Here is a 16,549-nt window from a genome sequence, read left to right as displayed (position 1 = left end):
ATATATATATACAATAAGTATTTATTGCACAAGAACAGTGCAAATATACAAAAATAGACTAACGGTACTGGATGTTGACTTAATGTAAGTACAGATGAATGGGACCAAAGAAATTGTACTGTAACTACTACTGAGAAGTGATGTAGTGATTTAAGAACAGCAACACCTTTAAGAACAAATGCATGTGTTTAATGCAGTAACTGAGTGTGATGTCTAGACAGTAGATCTATGTATTGACAGGAAATATCAAAGTCCAATTGTGTTGCTTGAATGCGTGTATATCCATCAGCTCAGGCTTGGAACGAAGCTAATCCACAGTTTAGCAGTAAAGGGCCTGAATTACCCCAGATGGCTGGTGGCTTAGCGGTTGCAGTGTACTGAGTAAATGACCATGATGTAGAAAAGAGAGACCATGATGATCTTAGCTGTCCTTTGTATTCACTCAGAGACCGCAATTCCCAAACCTAGCAGTGATGCAGCTGCTCAGCGTGCTCTATATAGTGACTTGGTAGAAAATGGTAAAGATGGTGAGTGGGAGATGAGCTTATGAAGGATGCAGAGATGCTGCTGGACTTTCTTGACTATGGATTGATGTTTCAAGTGAAGGTCTTTGCTTAGTGAACACTAAGGAACTTATGTTCAACAACTATCCTTGGTTTTGCCCACGTTCAGATACAGATTGTTGACTTTACACCAGTGTGTCATTTGCCGCACTTCCTCTCTGTACACTGATGTCATCCTGCTGATGAGACCTACCACAGTAGTGTCATCAGCAAACATAATGATGTGGTTCTAAATGCGTTGCAGCACAGTTGTGTTGAAATGCTGTTTCTGACCCAGATTCAGTGAGGTCTCCCAGTCAGGAAATCCAGGATCCAACTGCAGAGGAAGGAGCTCAGGCCCAGCAGACTCAGCCTAACTTTTATATTTTTACACATGCATCTAGTATCTTAAGGTCCCACTTCAGTGAAAGTTTTAACCTCCTTAACATGTCCATGTGGGGTGGCATGGTGGTGCAGCAGGTAGAGGTGGAGTCACACAGCTCCAAGATCCTGGGGTTGTGGGATCCAGTCCCACTCTGGGTGACTGTTTGGTGTGTGTTCTCCCCATGTCCTCATGGGTTTCCTCCAGGTGCTCTGTCTTCCTCCCATGATCCAAAAAACACATGTTGGTAGGTTGAATTGTGATTCAAATGTGTCCCTAGGTGTGTGTGTGTGTGTTGCTCTGTGTAGGACTGGTGCCCCCTCCAGGGTGTGCTCCTGCCTTGCGCCTAGAGATTCCGGGTAGGCTTCGGACCCATGCCGACCCAACAGACAATGAATGAATAAATGAACATGTCTCTGTGTTATTATTTATACACTGGAAAATATGTCATGAGTGAAAAAATGCAGTCAGTGTCAAAGCTATACACACACTTCAAAACTGCGGTGTTCAAAGACCCCTAGTGGTGCTCAAGCACCTGCTCTTTTGCCCTGATGAGAAAAGTGCCCTTTCTGCTGGAGCCCAATTTTTTTCTTCATTCATCCATGTTTAAAAATAAAAATTACCCTCTCGTTCATCAATTGTATTTTGATATTTGACAAGCATTTATTGTGAGAATTCTGCCCCAATCAGGTCTGCGGCGCGAACAAGCTCCTGCCTTACCACTCCCTCCTCCTCCGGCTAGCACTCATGCTGTGCTGAGTGCCAGGCCACACCACTGCTACACACTTCTCCTCTGACCCACAGACAGACAGTGTTTGTGCAATTCCTGATGTTGTTTGGTGCAAAATTAACCAAACACTTAACATTATAGAGACACTGAAACATTACATACACAGCTCCAGGGACCTGGAGATTGTGAGTTCATGTCCCGCTCTGGGTGACTCTCTGTGAGGAGTTTGGTGTGTTCACCCCTTGTCCGCGTGGGTTTCCTCCGGGTGCTCCGATTTCCTCCCATGGTCCAAAAACACATGTTGGTAAGTGGTATGACGACTCAAAAGTGTCCATAGGTGTGAGTGAATGTGTGAGTGTGTGTGTCACCCTGTGAAGGACTGGCGCACCCTCCAGGGTGACCCTGAATTGGATAAGTGGTTACAGACAACGAATGAATGAATGAATAATTTTGGTGATGCATGCCCATTTCTTTATTTGGCTTAAGTACCTGCCCCAAAAATGTCTGTGCATGTGCCTGTGTAACTGTTCTGTCTCAGTCAGTTACACTAAGAAGAGTATTTCACATCGTTTTTATTTTTTATTAATCAATTATAATGATTCATTGTCATTGGTTGTTTTTGATTTGTCAACAGCATTTTACCTTTAACGTTATTTGTAGTCCTTTACCGGACCTAGTGGACTACATTTCCCAGTCACACCGTGGTCCGAAGCAAGTACATAGAAAAATGACAAATTTATTACTCTGAGAAAAACCGAAGGTACGTTTTTACATGGTTCGTTGAGGTTTGTGTTTTAGGAGCTATAAATAATTCTTAAAAGTGTTTAATAATATAGTTCATAGCTTTCGGTGACCTTTATTTTCTTTACGTTTACCTACGTATGTGTAAACAGGAAAAAGGACAGACTCACATTCACTCGTCTTTCAATCATGCAAATATGATTAAATCTACTAATTCAAATGTTTAAATAGAGATAATACGCACAATATGTAATTAAAACTACAAATACTTGACATATGTTCGTCAAATACAAGGTTAGGTTCTCTTTTCACAAACTTCTGTTTGGAGATTTCCGTTCCACCTTAAATGATACAACAGTTTCATGTTCAGGCTGCTGCACCATTTAAGGTGGAAGGGACTGTTCCATAACAAGTTACCGAATCTGAATTTGTGTGAGACTCGTATTTCGGAAAGTTTCGAAATTTATTCAGCACTATAAAAATGCTATATATATATATATATTGTGGCAGCCAATGGGAGGTGCCACTGGTGCAGAGACTCATGGGACTGTTTTTGTTTATTCTTAGATGTTCTAGTTATTAATGGTTTCAGTTAATCAGTGATGTTGTGCTGCTCTTACTGTTGTTTATGGGTTGTGGTGTCAGTTATGCATTGTTAATTTGGGTGGCCACCATGACCGAGATGAGTATGGCAATTAATGACCTTGGGCTATTTTCCTGTGTTGTTAAGCTTTGGGTTGTGTCAATAAAGGTGCAGTTTCTGTTGTACACCACCAGGTGGGCACAGGAAACCAGCAGAAAAGCTAAAGAAGTCCCTTTCTTCTTCTGGTGCTCGTCACATTGGTGTCAGAAGTGGGATGACAGCGCCTCCCAGAATGGAGAGAGAGATTGAGGAACTGCAACGTGCCATACAGCAGGATCTGCGCCTTCTGGAAGATGTGATACAGCGACAAAGAAGCCGAGCCAACGATCAGCGTTTGCAAGGCTTCCCAGATGGGGCCAGCGCACCGCGACGGCACCACCCCCCACAGGCACGGAGGAGGGGTGAAAGCCTGCAACGCACAGAAGATGGTGAGCTAGTAGCTAATGATATAGCTTCTCCTGCTAGCGAAACAGCTACGCTAGCGCCTATGTTTAGCTCACAGCAGGCAGGAGCTATGCCCAAGACGCTAGCCAAGCTACCCAAATACAATGGGATGACACCGCTGGAGCCCTATCTTTCACAAGTCCAACTAGCGGCACGGCACAGTGGTTGGAGCGACGAAGAGGCTGCCACACACCTGGCCCTGGCGTTGGAAGGGGGTGCACTGCAGGTGCTCCTTGATCTGGCCCCAGTGGAGCAGCAAAACCTGCGTGCCCTCACAATGGCATTGGAGAGGCGGTTTGGGAAGCAGCATTCCATCAACCAGAGCAGAGAACTACTAGCCAAACGTTGTCGCCAAGAAGGAGAGAACCTAGGCACCTTTGCCGCAGACGTGCAGCTGTATGCCAGGCGTGGCTATCCGGAGTTCCCCCCGGCTGGCCAGGAGGAGCTGAGCCTATATGCCTTTCTGCAAGGTCTGTCCCCGGAGCGGCTGCGCCAACATGTTCGCCTTGCCATGCCCCGGTCTCTTAGCAAAGCCCTCCACGAAGCCGAACGAGCTGAGTTAGTGCTCTCTTCACGACCTCACCAGCAGAGAGCTCTCGCCCACCACCCATATGCAAGAGCAGCTGACAGTGAGGGGTCGGAGGAAATAGCAGCTTCTGCCAGCTTCAACCCAGGACAGCCCGAAGACGTCCATGGCGAATAACAGACCGTTGCTATCGATGTGATGAGCCTGGACATGTGGCACGCGACTGCCCTGCACCAACTCCGAAGGCCAGGGCTACCCAGCCACAGGGAAACGACAGCGGAGTGGCCTAGTGAGGGGACCACCACTCCGTCTAACCACCCCCCTCCAAGGACGATGCACGCTGGTAGGCCGGCTAGGTCATGAGAAAGGGCTATACTTGCATTGTACTGTTGATGGCCAACCTTGCAGAGCCCTCGTTGATACAGGATCTACTATTTCCCTCATTCGACCTGGTGTCCTCCCTAGCACACTCGACTCACGTGCAGGTGGGTGGCTACCAACCGACACCCAGTTGAGGAAATTACTGCAAATCCTGGCAGGGGGCATGGAGCTGGCACACGAGTTCTGGCTCGCCAACATCCAGGACCAGTGCATCATCGGTTTGGACCTGCTGAGCCGCTGGGAGGCCTGTGTTGATGTGTCGAGGCCGGCCATCACCCTTGGCACAAAGACTTTTGCCCTCCAGCGTGGCCAAATAAGTAAAAAGAAGATCAAAAGCCGGCAAGCAAGTTGTCATGCAGCCACGCCCCAGCTAGTTCCGGATCCTGGTGCTACATCGACTACTGCCTGTGACCCAGCATCGCCGCCTCTCGTCCAAGCCCCAAAAACTGGGTCTGCTATCCTCCCATCTGCTGAGACAATCATGGCTGTCCATGACTTATGGCAACGCAGTGGGGCCGGCCTGACCCATGACCAGCTCCACAAGTTAAAGTGCCTCCTGGATGACAACATAGACATCTTTGCTGCCAGCGACAGAGACTGCAGGCGGACTGGGCTAGTCCAACACACCATTGACACTGGTTCTGCTCTGCCTATTCGCCTTCGCCCACACCGGCTACCCCTTGCAAAACGACAGGTGGCAGAGGATATGATCCGCGAGATGGCGGCTGCTGGTGTGATCGAACCTTCTGACAGTCCGTGGGCATTCCCAGTTGTCTTGGTAAGGAGGAAGGATGGCCGCTGGCGTTTCTGTGTAGACTACCGCCCTCTCAACGCTGTCACCAGGAAGGACTCCTATCCACTTCCACGGATAGATGATGCGCTTGACCACATTGCAGGTTCCAGCTGGTTTAGCTCCCTTGACCTGCGCAGTGGCTACTGGCAGGTAGAGCTTGCCCCTGAAGCTAGACCAAAAACTGCCTTCACCCTGGGACAAGGGCTGTGGCAGTTCAATGTGATGCCATTTGGACTCTGCAATGCTCCGGCAACATTTGAAAGACTGATGGAAAGAGTACTGGCACACATTCCCCGAACCTGCTGTGTTGTGTACCTGGATGACCTGCTGGTGCATGCCAACGACTTCGACACAGCACTGTCGAACCTGAGTGAGGTCTTCACTGCTATACGGCAAGCTGGGTTGCGGCTGAACCCAATAAAGTGTCAGCTGTTGGCGAGGGAGACCACCTTCTTGGGGCATGTGGTGAGTGCTCATGGGGTAGCCACTGACCCCGCCAAAGTGGCTGCGGTTCAGGACTGGCCGTACCCCAGGAATGTCAGGGAGCTTCGGAGTTTCCTAGGACTGGCATCTTACTACCGCCGGTTCATAAGAGGGTTCGCCACCATAGCCAGTCCTCTCCACTGCATGACCAACAAGGGCCAGCCCTTCAGTTGGGACAACACGTGCGCCACGGCCTTTGACCAACTCAAAGAGGCTCTCACAAAGGCCCCTGTTTTGGCTTATCCGGATCCCCAACGACTCTTCATTTTGGACACTGATGCCAGCAACGTAGGCGTTGGAGCTGTCCTGTCCCAACAGTCTGGAGGTAGGGAACGTGCTGTGGCCTATTTCAGTCGCACCTTGGACAGAGCTGAGAGAAACTACTGTGTCACTCGACGTGAGCTGTTGGCGGTAGTATTGGCTGTACGGCACTTCCGTCCCTACTTGCTGGGTAGCCATTTCCTCCTTCGCACCGATCATGCCTCTCTGACTTGGCTTTTAAACTTCAAGCATCCAGAGGGCCAAGTGGCTCGCTGGTTAGAAGTACTCCAGGCATATGATTTTGAGATCCAGCATCGAGCAGGTCGTCAGCATGGCAATGCTGATGCCCTCTCCAGACGTCCCTGCATAGCGGAAAAGTGTCGTCACTGCCAACGGCAAGAAGAGCGGGGCCAAATAGCAATGATGGTAGCAGCTGCTCAGGTTACCCCCAGTGGGGAAGGGTGGCTCCCTCTGACTCCGCAACAACTGGGAGAGCACCAGGAGGCAGACACAGTATTGGCTCAGGTGAGGGGCTGGCTGGAGAGTGCACAGCGCCCCGAGTGGAAGGGCGTGTCAGCACAAGGACCCGAGGTGAAAGCCTATTACTCCCAGTGGGGCAACCTGGAGATCCATGATGGCCTCCTGTACCGGAGATGGCATGCCCCAGGGCGGGGTAAAGACATACTACAGCTGCTAATGCCCCAATCGCTACGACCTCAGGTACTCGAGCTGGTCCATGGTTCAGTGGGGATGGGACACTATGGGAATGCTAAGACCCTTCACCGCCTGAGGGGAAGGTTCTATTGGCCTAGTTGCAGACAAGATGTAGAGTTACATGTGCACTGCTGCGACACTTGTGCAGCCCAGAAGGGACCAACTCAGCGGTCCCGTGCCCCACTGCAACGGTACATGGTGGGGGCCCCAATGGAGCGGGTAGGAGTGGATGTTCTGGGGCCCTTCCCCATCACTGAGTCAGGCAATCGGTACATACTTGTGGCCATGGACTATTTCACAAAGTGGCCTGAGGCATATGCGGTACCGGACCAGAGTGCAACTACGACTGCGGGAAAGCTGGTGGAGGAGATGTTCACTCGCTTTGGGGTCCCCGCCGAACTCCACAGTGACCAAGGGAGGAACTTTGAGTCACAGGTGTTTAAGGAGGTCTGCAGGCTGCTTGGGGTGGACAAGACTAGGACAACACCACTACACCCCCAAAGTGATGGTCTGGTTGAGCGATTCAACCGCACACTAGCTACTCAACTCGCCATCCTCACCAGTCAACACCAACGCGACTGGGACCAACATCTGCCCCTGGTCCTTTGGTCTTATCGAACTGCGGTCCAAGAGTCCAGCCAGTGCACACCTGCTGCCCTCATGTTCAGGCGGGAGCTCCGCACACCAGTGGACTTGGTGTTTGGGGCCCCACCTGAGCCGGAGATTGTTGGAGGGACTGAAATGGACTACCTTAGGAGGCTGAGGGAACGTCTACAGGTGGTCCATGACTATACTCGCCAAGCCCAGGAAGAAGCTGGAGTGCGGCAGAAGAGGGCCTATGACTCCAGGTGCAGGGGGAGGGCTTTTGTTCCAGGGGACAAGGTCTGGGTGTATTGCCCGGTCCGCAAGAAGGGTGTGTCCCCCAAGCTTTGTTGTCACTGGCAAGGGCCTGCTGACATTGTGACACGGCTGTCAGATGTGGTGTATCAGGTGCGCATGCCCGGCCGGGGGCGCATGGTGGTATTGCACCAGGACAGACTCTCACTATATCGGCCACTTGCCTCGCCGACCGTTGGAGATGGGGGTACTGGAGGTACCCCATGTACAAACAGGGACGATGCCCCCTCTGCTGGTATCAGGCAGCCTACTCGTCTAAGACGGGTTCCGGGACACTTGAGAGACATTGTGTTGGGCGATGGGGTTGTCGGGGGCGACTAACCCCTTCTGGTGGGGGCTATGTGGCAGCCAATGGGAGGTGCCACTGGTGCAGAGACTCATGGGACTGTTTTTGTTTATTCTTAGATGTTCTAGTTATTAATGGTTTCAGTTAATCAGTGATGTTGTGCTGCTCTTACTGTTGTTTATGGGTTGTGGTGTCAGTTATGCATTGTTAATTTGGGTGGCCACCATGACCGAGATGAGTATGGCAATTAATGACCTTGGGCTATTTTCCTGTGTTGTTAAGCTTTGGGTTGTGTCAATAAAGGTGCAGTTTCTGTGGTACACCACCAGGTGGGCACAGGAAACCAGCAGAAAAGCTAAAGAAGTCTCTTTCTTCTTCTGGTGCTCGTCACAATATATATATATATATACGCCTAATCCACATTAAAATCAATAAGGAAGCACCTGTTCTCAGTTAGACAAACGAAACTAATAGGCGAGTTTTCAGTAACGCAAAGAAAGGAGAAGTGAAATCAGCTTTAAAGGGGAATTCCACCCATTTTTCAAAAGTGATGTATAATTCGGTTTTTGTGATGTAAACAAAGTCCTGCAGAGAGGTTTACGTAAAATATTTAGTTGTAGAGAATCTTTACACCAGTATTTTGTTGTAGTGGTGTTGAGTGGAACCAGATGTCAACACATACGTCCAATCTATTTGTCTGTTTATCAATCTTTCTATCAACAAACATTGTCATCTGAGTTTTTATATAAGTTTTATATAAACTTTCTCTGGGGACTAAATGCTCTCAAGGCCATCAGATCAGCAGCCTTCCAACATCTAATGTAAAGCCTGTTTATTCTCTAGGTTTTAAAACAAATCCTGGAAGGACAGGTGTCTGAAGTGTTGTATTATAAATGCAGTATGTAAATTGGTATAAAACACTTTTTAACTCATTATGAAATTATCTTACATATACATTTTTGAAATTTCGTAATCATTTACATTGTTAATACAGGAATTTTGTCAAATTTGGTGGAAGTCCCCTCTAAATGACACCGGGTGGCTCTTGGGTATTTGTTGTCACCAAAAACGGAACTTTCCTGCCCATGCGAGAATAGACCCTACACAGTTCTGATTTATTGTTATTTTAATAGATGAAGTGCTCTGTATGTCTGTTATTTCGTGAGGTAAGTGCTGTATTTACATTCTGACACGTTAGGTGGCATTGTCAAATAGATAAAATAATTTGTCTTTCATATGTCATTAAAATAATTTAAAAGTATGTGTGCAGATGATGGAACATTGTACTGCATGTTTTATAAATTGTCAACCTCATTTTGCACCTTGTATTTCAGGAGCACAAATGAATCAAGTGTAAAAAAAAAAAAAAATATATATATATATAAAATAGATTTTTTTCAGTTTTACTAATATAAAATCTATTTTTTCTTTGGTGTGGTATATCTTTTAATATTTCTTTCATGCTTATTTATCTTTATTATTACTTTATTTCCATTTTTTCAATATCTTATTCTTCTTTATGAGATCTAGGTTTCTTATTCTCATTTTAGGTGCTATAAAATGTACAGAAGTGTATTGTCTGTTTAGAATGTGCATGTCTTAAAAAAACTGTGTCCATGATTATATTATTTACATTATTACTTATTATTTACATTATATTCATTATCACAAGAATTCAAGAACACCTCTTACCAATTATTAAATGATTTTGTCTTCCTCCCCCAGCTGGTTTCATGATGAGGTCCACAGTTGTTTTCTATGCAACCCACTTGCTGTGTGTGCTGCTGAGTGTAGTGTGTGTGGTGCTGGTGGTCCACTGGAACAGCAGATATCGTGGGGGGTTTGCCTGGGACCACCAAGACAAGCAGTTCAACTGGCACCCAGTTCTGATGGTACTGGGGCTGGTGGTGCTCTATGGAAATGGTGAGAACTGAATTACACAAAGGGACATGTTCCATTGATTCAGTGCATACGATTCATATTAAAAGCTTAAATATGAAGACAATACTTCAGTTAAATACTTCATATTTTAAAGGTGGCCTCTATCCTAGTGATGATACCCAGCTGTCAAAACCATAAACGCCACCACGGTTATTACAAATAAAAAGTCAAAAGAAAATGTTATCCTTAAAGCAAGACATATACAATGACAAAACAATAAACTCAGACAGTAATCACTGACGTTTTTAAATCTGCAGCCCATGCCCTTGTGGCGAAACACTTGAACCACCCAAAAACAGGTTTGACCAGTTCATCAGGAGGAAACCTGTCTCATATTATACTGTGATATTACATTATATTAGGTATTATATTATTATCTATGTTCTGAGCTAAACTTGGTGGGAGTCATCTATAGAGCATTAACTGGTTGATTAAAAGACTACATGTGTGGGTTTATGCACATTAGGCTTTATTAAATAACAAATAAATAAAAATTATTTTTTAGGTGACAGAAATGGCAATATAAGGCATGATATTTTTACTTTCACCCACTTGATAGACATATCACTCTGCACTGTTCTTCCAAAGTAATATAAATGACTACTATATCAGTATTTATTGTGTTTACTGCAGTTCCAACCAAGCCGTCAGCTCTTAAACAGTGAAACTCCACACAATAAGGAACAGTAAAACTAGGAAAACCACAGAGGAAACAAAACTTACTGTAAGCCTCTAAAAATGGCAATAAAACAAAAAGAACTATAAAAACAGACAGATTGCAGTAAAATAGAGTGAAAGGCTCGTTGAGTCTCTGGATATAACACTAAAAACTAGGAGCTTGTCTTTGTTTGATACCAATAAACTGTGCTGAAAGGACACTACCAGTCTGTTAAAGGAAAGCTCCAATATTTTCTAACCCAATCTCTGCTCACTGTGCCTGTTTCCTACGGACCATTAGCATGTAGTATCGTTTCATCTGTTTCCCTGTACATAAAAACGAACTGAAAACCTGTTCACCTAAAACTCCCTTACAATGAAAGATGGGCAGTTGCACTGCTCCACAAGTAAACTTTTAAATGATGTCAGGTCTTACCAAAGTGTAAGATGTTTTTACAACTTTAAAACACTGAAACACTACACAGTTACTCTTGCTTTCCATAAGGCAGGGTTTTCATTGAAAACTTAGGATCAAAAACTTTCATGAACTTGTATGAAACCAGTGAATCTTTGAAACTTCTGAGTTCTATAAAGCCTCCTGCAACTCACTTCAAACTTGTTTGAAACTTTGTAGTCAGTCAAGATGCTAATTATGTACCACATGATCACACATCAGTTACTATCGTTTGAATCAGTTCATTTCACTGATCAAACAAACCTGGACCAGGAAATAAAATGGTTCATTAGAATAGCTTTGCTTATATGCAAGTATTCACACAGTTAGATGCATTAACTAACCAGCTGGTATTAACACAACGGCTGACTTTAAATATGATAAATAAACACACTACAGATGATTGTTTTTATAGCTAGAGCAGAATACAGATGAATGAAGTAGCTGCTTGTGAAATAATTTAGATTTCATGCAGCTAGTTTCTGGTCTGACTGAAGAAATATAGTGTACTATTTCCATCCATCCATCCATTATCTGTAACCGCTTATCCAATTTAGGGTCGCGGGGGGTCCAGAGCCTACCTGGAATCATCGGGCGCAAGGCGGGAATACACTCTGGAGGGGGCGCCAGTCCTTCACAGGGCAACACAGACACACACAGATTCACTCACACGCACACACCTACGGACACTTTCGAGTCGCCAATCCACCTACCAACGTGTGTTTTTGGACTGTGGGCGGAAACCGGAGCACCCGGAGGAAACCCACTCGGACACGGGGAGAACACAGTGTACTATTTCTTTCACAGTATTTGTTTGGTATAAAAAGAAAATCTTTGATTGGATGACTTTATGTGTATGTTGTAGATTGTGGGATGGAGGATCATTTAAGAAAACCTTAAATGTAAAGGCTAGAGACAGATGCGAGAAATTATGATTTTATAATAAAAAGCAGAGACCAGGCCCGAGAAATACTCAGAGGCCCAGAAGGACTAAAGCCAGAGGCAAAAATAGAGAAAGATCTAAGCAAGAATTCTGTACACGTGAAAACAAAATAGGAAAAACACTCGGCTGAAGGAAAACGTGGCTGTTCTACACATCGTTACAGCCCTAAAACAAGGTTTAACAAAGCGCTCTCCCTCCTTCACCTACTGCTACAAGCACAGAGAGCCACTGTGAGCACATGCCCCAAGCGCTGCGCTGTTTTCACCTGTAGCCTGTTAAAGCACATAACTGATATTACATTGACCACTTCTCATTTTTTATTTCTAAACTTTTATTGCCCATAAAAGATATATGTTTGATAATGGGTGGTACTTGGTCTAAAAAGTTTGAGAACCACTGCCTTAAACTGTTTCTTTAATTCAAGAGAAGATATTAAACAAAACACAATCAGACAACACCTATTAAGTCTCTGTCAACCAATCAGCGTTCTCTCCCTCTCTTTCAGCTGCTGTGGTGTATCGTATCCCACTGACCTGGGGTCAGAATAAACAGCCATGGAAGCTGCTTCATGCTGGTCTCCTGCTGCTCTCGCTGCTCTTTGCCGTGTTGGGGCTTTGTGCAGTGTTTGACTACCACAATGCTAACAACATCCCAAACGTGTACTCCTTACACAGCTGGGTTGGAATCGTCACCACTGCCCTCTTCGCTGGACAGGTTTGTCTTTTTATTAGAGCTTAGAAATGTGTGCAAAAAGTATTGTAAACACTGTTTACTCAAAAATGATTGTGTGTTGTTGATGTTTTTTGGGACTGAACACAGCATTGCGCATCAGTTCAGACAGATCAGCAGTTTTTTCATTCCATATTGCACCATCCATCTCTTGCTAGATTTTATTTGGCTTGTTTGTGTTGGATGACTGCATTTTGTCATGTAGACAAGTCTCTCTTGGCTGTTTACCCTCTGCAATGTTTACACAACATGTTTAGTTTCTACTCTGCTCTCAGGGAACTAGAAGTGAGCAGGTACTAAAAGAGTATCCAGGTACCAAATTTGCATAATGAAAAAGCAAAAATAAATAAATAAATAAATAAAAAGTTAAGAAGATTTCCTTTCCTGTCAAGGTTTTGAGATACACACACACACACACACATACAAAGTTGTTGACCATTAAACAACTTCATTATATATTGCAGAACAACACAACATGCAGTAAAATCTAGAGTAGTGGATAATACATTTGATGTGTCTCTTTTTTAGTGGGCTGCAGGTTTTGGGGCATTCCTCCTTCCTTGTTCTCCAATGGCTTTGAGAGTCTTTGTCAAGCCCACCCATGTGTGGATGGGTTCCATTATCCTTGTCCTCAGCATAGTGTCCTGCATCTCGGGGATCAACGAGAAGCTGTTCTTTGCTCTGTATGTAAATACCGTTTGTGTATTTTTTTCAATTACATTCTAAGACATTACTTGCAGGGTGGTCAGTCAAGGTGGTCACAGAAAAAACATGATTCATGATTTTATTTTCAAGCAAAATTCTAATAAGGTTTTTAAAAATAAATGGTGGCAATAACTGTGCTGTTGCATAATTTCCAATTTTCAAATGTCACCAGGGCTGGGAGGCACAAGGGAGTCAGTTGGCTTCAGTTAATAGCAACTGATTAATTAATCATTCAAATAAAAGGTTTTTTTTAATGAAATTAAAAAAAAAAAACCTAATAATTACAATTCTCCATGGTGCTGTTTTACTGTTTTACATTGTTACAGCACTAGAAATGAATCATTTTGTCTATTGTTTTGTTGGTCACACAGCTAAAGCACATGACCAGTCACAGGACTTGCCGTGACCTTCTATAAGGAAGTAAACCTGTTGTTGTCATCAGATTATCTTTTGTATCAGAGAAAGGTATTTCCCCAGCTTCCTTTAAGCAATAACATATCTCAGAACCATGTGATATTACACACCGGTAATAGCTCGGTATTAATATAGAATTTATTTATTTTGCTGCTATTACAGTTTTACTCTTCTGTGGATACTTTACACTAGATACTGGAACACTTGATAGTATTAGTGAGGTCAGGTCCTGATGTTAGATTAGTTCTAGATCCATTCCAGCTCATCCCAAAGGTATTGGATGGAGCTCCATCACTCGTCCAAAGAATGCAGTCTTAATGCTCCACAGCTCAGTGATGGGAGGCTTATATGCGGCTGCTTAGAACAAACCACTTTATGCCATGCTTTTTTTATATAAAGATTATGCAAACAGTGTGTGCACATCATCTGTGCCCACAAGTATGTTTTTTTTCCCTAGAATTTTACTTTATAAATACACAGTATTAAGGTTTGTTTTGCTTTTGAGAATACACTAGTTTATAGAAATAGCGGACATCTACCATGCTTTCAAGGTCAAAAGACACTTGTGGGTCTTGTTGTGTTTATTATAGGCAGAGAGAGCTTAATGGATCACTTAAAGCTATTTAAAGGCCACAGACAGAGTGCAGTCTGTGGATGGCTTATCTAACAGGCTCAGAGCACACACTTTCACTATGTATTTTGTGCTTTAGTCTTAAACATGTGTTAACACGGTATATTAGAGGTTCTTTGTAATGACGGATTATAAGTGCTTATATTGCTTACAAAAGCATTCAGTTGTTACACAACTTAAAAATGTATGAAATGAAATGCACTGAAATATCATCATGCTCAGTGTCAACTTACAAGCCTCATTGGACCGTGGAACTGTGCCCTCTGAGTGGTGGAGTCCCAACCAAAAACTTTTGGATGAGTCAGAGTGGCAGAACTAATCACTCTGCGTTAGGAACCGACTCCATTAATGCATCATATTCTAACGTCTAGCCTAAAGTTTTCCCCAAAAAGTAAAAGTTACTGTGGCAAACGGGTGAAAACACTTTATAAATACCATTAATATCAGAAGCAACGCTGAGAGAGTCAGAGAGAAAGGAAAAGAGACTGAGCGAAAGGCACGACTTTTTCTGTGTAAGTTCCTTCCAACGCTAAAGTTGTCCTGCTATTGGTCCTTCCTTCAGAAAGAAGAACACCAATGGGACGGTGCCTTATGCCCAGCTGCCTCCAGAGGCGTTCCTCGGCAATTCTCTGGGCGTAGTCCTTGTCGCCTTCGGATTGGTCGTCTTAAAAATCCTGGCCAATGAGACGTGGAGACGTCCAGAGCACAGGAACGAGGCGGGAGAGTACAGGGTATGTTTTTGTGTGTATGTGTGTGTGCGCAGTTTAAAATCAAGTGTGTTTTTCATATTATTATTATTATAAGTATTATTATAAATCTAATTTATTTTGAGAATTAATTTCATTGGTCAATTTCATGAGGTTCAATTATCAATTTTAATGTTGCCCTACAGGCCCCACATACAAATGAAGTGAGGCAAGGCAAGGCAAGTTAAGTTTATTTATAGAGCACCTTTCATACAGAAGCAATTCAAAGTGCTTTACAGAAAAAGAAATTACATTAAAAGCCAGAGTAAAATCATAAATTCCAATAAGACAATTACATAAAAAGAGTAAAATGATTAAAATGATTGAAACAATTTAAAATGACAATAAATGAAAAGAAATAAAAGAAATAAAATGCCGTTACAGAAAAGTGCAGAATATTTTAAACTGAGCTGTAAGCCTGCTCAAACAAGAGAGTTTTAAGTCTTGATTTAAATGTGTCTAACGTTGGGGCACTTCTAATATTCTCAGACAGCTGGTTCCATTTAAAAGTGGCATAGTAGCTAAATGCTGCCTCTCCATGTTTAGTTTTGACCCGAGGCAGGACTAACTGACTAGTTCCTAAAGATCTGAGATCTCTGCTCGGCTCATATCTCTGTAGCAGATCTGATAAATACGCTGGTCCTACCCCATTGAGACATTTATAAACCAGTAATAACACCTTAAAGTCTATTCTATAACAGACTGGTATCCAGTGTAAGGATTTGAGGATGGGGGTGATATGATCTCTTCTTTTGCTCCGAGTGAGAACTCTGGCAGCTGCATTTTGAATCAGCTGAAGCTGTTTAATGGTCTTTTTTGGAAGTCCAGCTAAGAGACCATTACAGTAATCAATCCTGCTAGAAATAAAAGCATGGATAAGTTTCTCTAGGTCTGGTTTAGTCAGAAAATCTCTAATCTTACTGATGTTCTTAAGATGGTGAGGTCAGTAAGATTTGCCTAAAGCTCATAAATCTTTGTTCTTATTTCCAGCCACTGACCTCAGATGAAAGCTGATGTCCAGAGATTTACATTTCCCTTGTTCTCTGACTGGGCTGCAGTGGACGTTTACAGAAGCTCTATCCCATCAGTCTGTCTCTTTTCTTTTTATGTCATATAATAAACACCATATGTCCAAACTATGCATTCCATCGTGGGCTGAATATGCATCTAAGCTAGTTTTATGTCAAAGCAATAAAATGTCATAAAATATCATTAAATGTTAAAAATAAAAGCATAATTTTTTTGCATGAAACGTTTCTTTTGCATGAACCCTTTTGTTCCACCGCCCGGTTTAAACCGGTTTTTGTAAAAAAAAAAAAAAAAAAAAAAAAAAAAAAAAAAATCTGTCGTTCAGATCAACGTTGGCAATATAAGTAGCCAATGGGAGTTGCGGAAATAATTCAAGCCAATCATAACTAGGAAGCGGTGCCTTGACTTATTTTGCATACTCGCTGTATTTAAACACACTCAGACTTTGCGTTTTTTTGGGTTTTATTTTCTAATTGC

The 16,549-nt window shown here is 43.7% G+C and overlaps 1 protein-coding gene across 4 annotated transcripts; it reads left to right on the top strand.

Moving 5' to 3' along the window:
- The first annotated feature begins 2,322 nt into the window (after positions 1-2,322).
- Positions 2,323-16,273, top strand: LOC136677097 (lysosomal membrane ascorbate-dependent ferrireductase CYB561A3-like). 4 transcript variants are annotated; one of them, XM_066654504.1, is made up of 7 exons: positions 2,323-2,414; positions 9,549-9,746; positions 12,324-12,532; positions 13,076-13,230; positions 14,860-15,028; positions 15,190-15,222; positions 16,034-16,273. In XM_066654504.1, exons 2-7 carry the CDS (start codon positions 9,557-9,559, stop codon positions 16,055-16,057), a joined length of 780 nt encoding a protein of 259 aa, XP_066510601.1. In that variant the 5' UTR covers positions 2,323-2,414; positions 9,549-9,556; the 3' UTR covers positions 16,058-16,273. The 4 variants fall into 4 exon arrangements, with proteins under 4 accessions (XP_066510601.1, XP_066510605.1, XP_066510604.1 ...); XM_066654507.1 differs by lacking the exon at positions 2,323-2,414 and adding an exon at positions 2,605-2,689; XM_066654505.1 differs by lacking the exon at positions 2,323-2,414 and adding an exon at positions 8,862-8,989.
- The last annotated feature ends 276 nt before the right edge of the window (positions 16,274-16,549 follow it).

This window comes from Hoplias malabaricus, chromosome X2 (assembly GCF_029633855.1).
Source record: "Hoplias malabaricus isolate fHopMal1 chromosome X2, fHopMal1.hap1, whole genome shotgun sequence".
NCBI lineage: Eukaryota > Metazoa > Chordata > Actinopteri > Characiformes > Erythrinidae > Hoplias > Hoplias malabaricus.
This window is presented reverse-complemented; position numbering and strand designations above follow the sequence as displayed.

Excerpts from the sequence above, each read along its gene's own strand:
- LOC136677097 (XM_066654504.1), top strand. The coding sequence starts at position 9,557 with ATGATGAGGTCCACAGTTGTTTTCTATGCAACCCACTTGCTGTGTGTG. Across the intron at positions 13,231-14,859 it reads GAGAAGCTGTTCTTTGCTCT|AAAGAAGAACACCAATGGGA; the intron begins GTATGTAAATAC and ends TCCTTCCTTCAG. Across the intron at positions 15,223-16,033 it reads ATGAAGTGAGGCAAGGCAAG|CCACTGACCTCAGATGAAAG; the intron begins GCAAGTTAAGTT and ends TCTTATTTCCAG.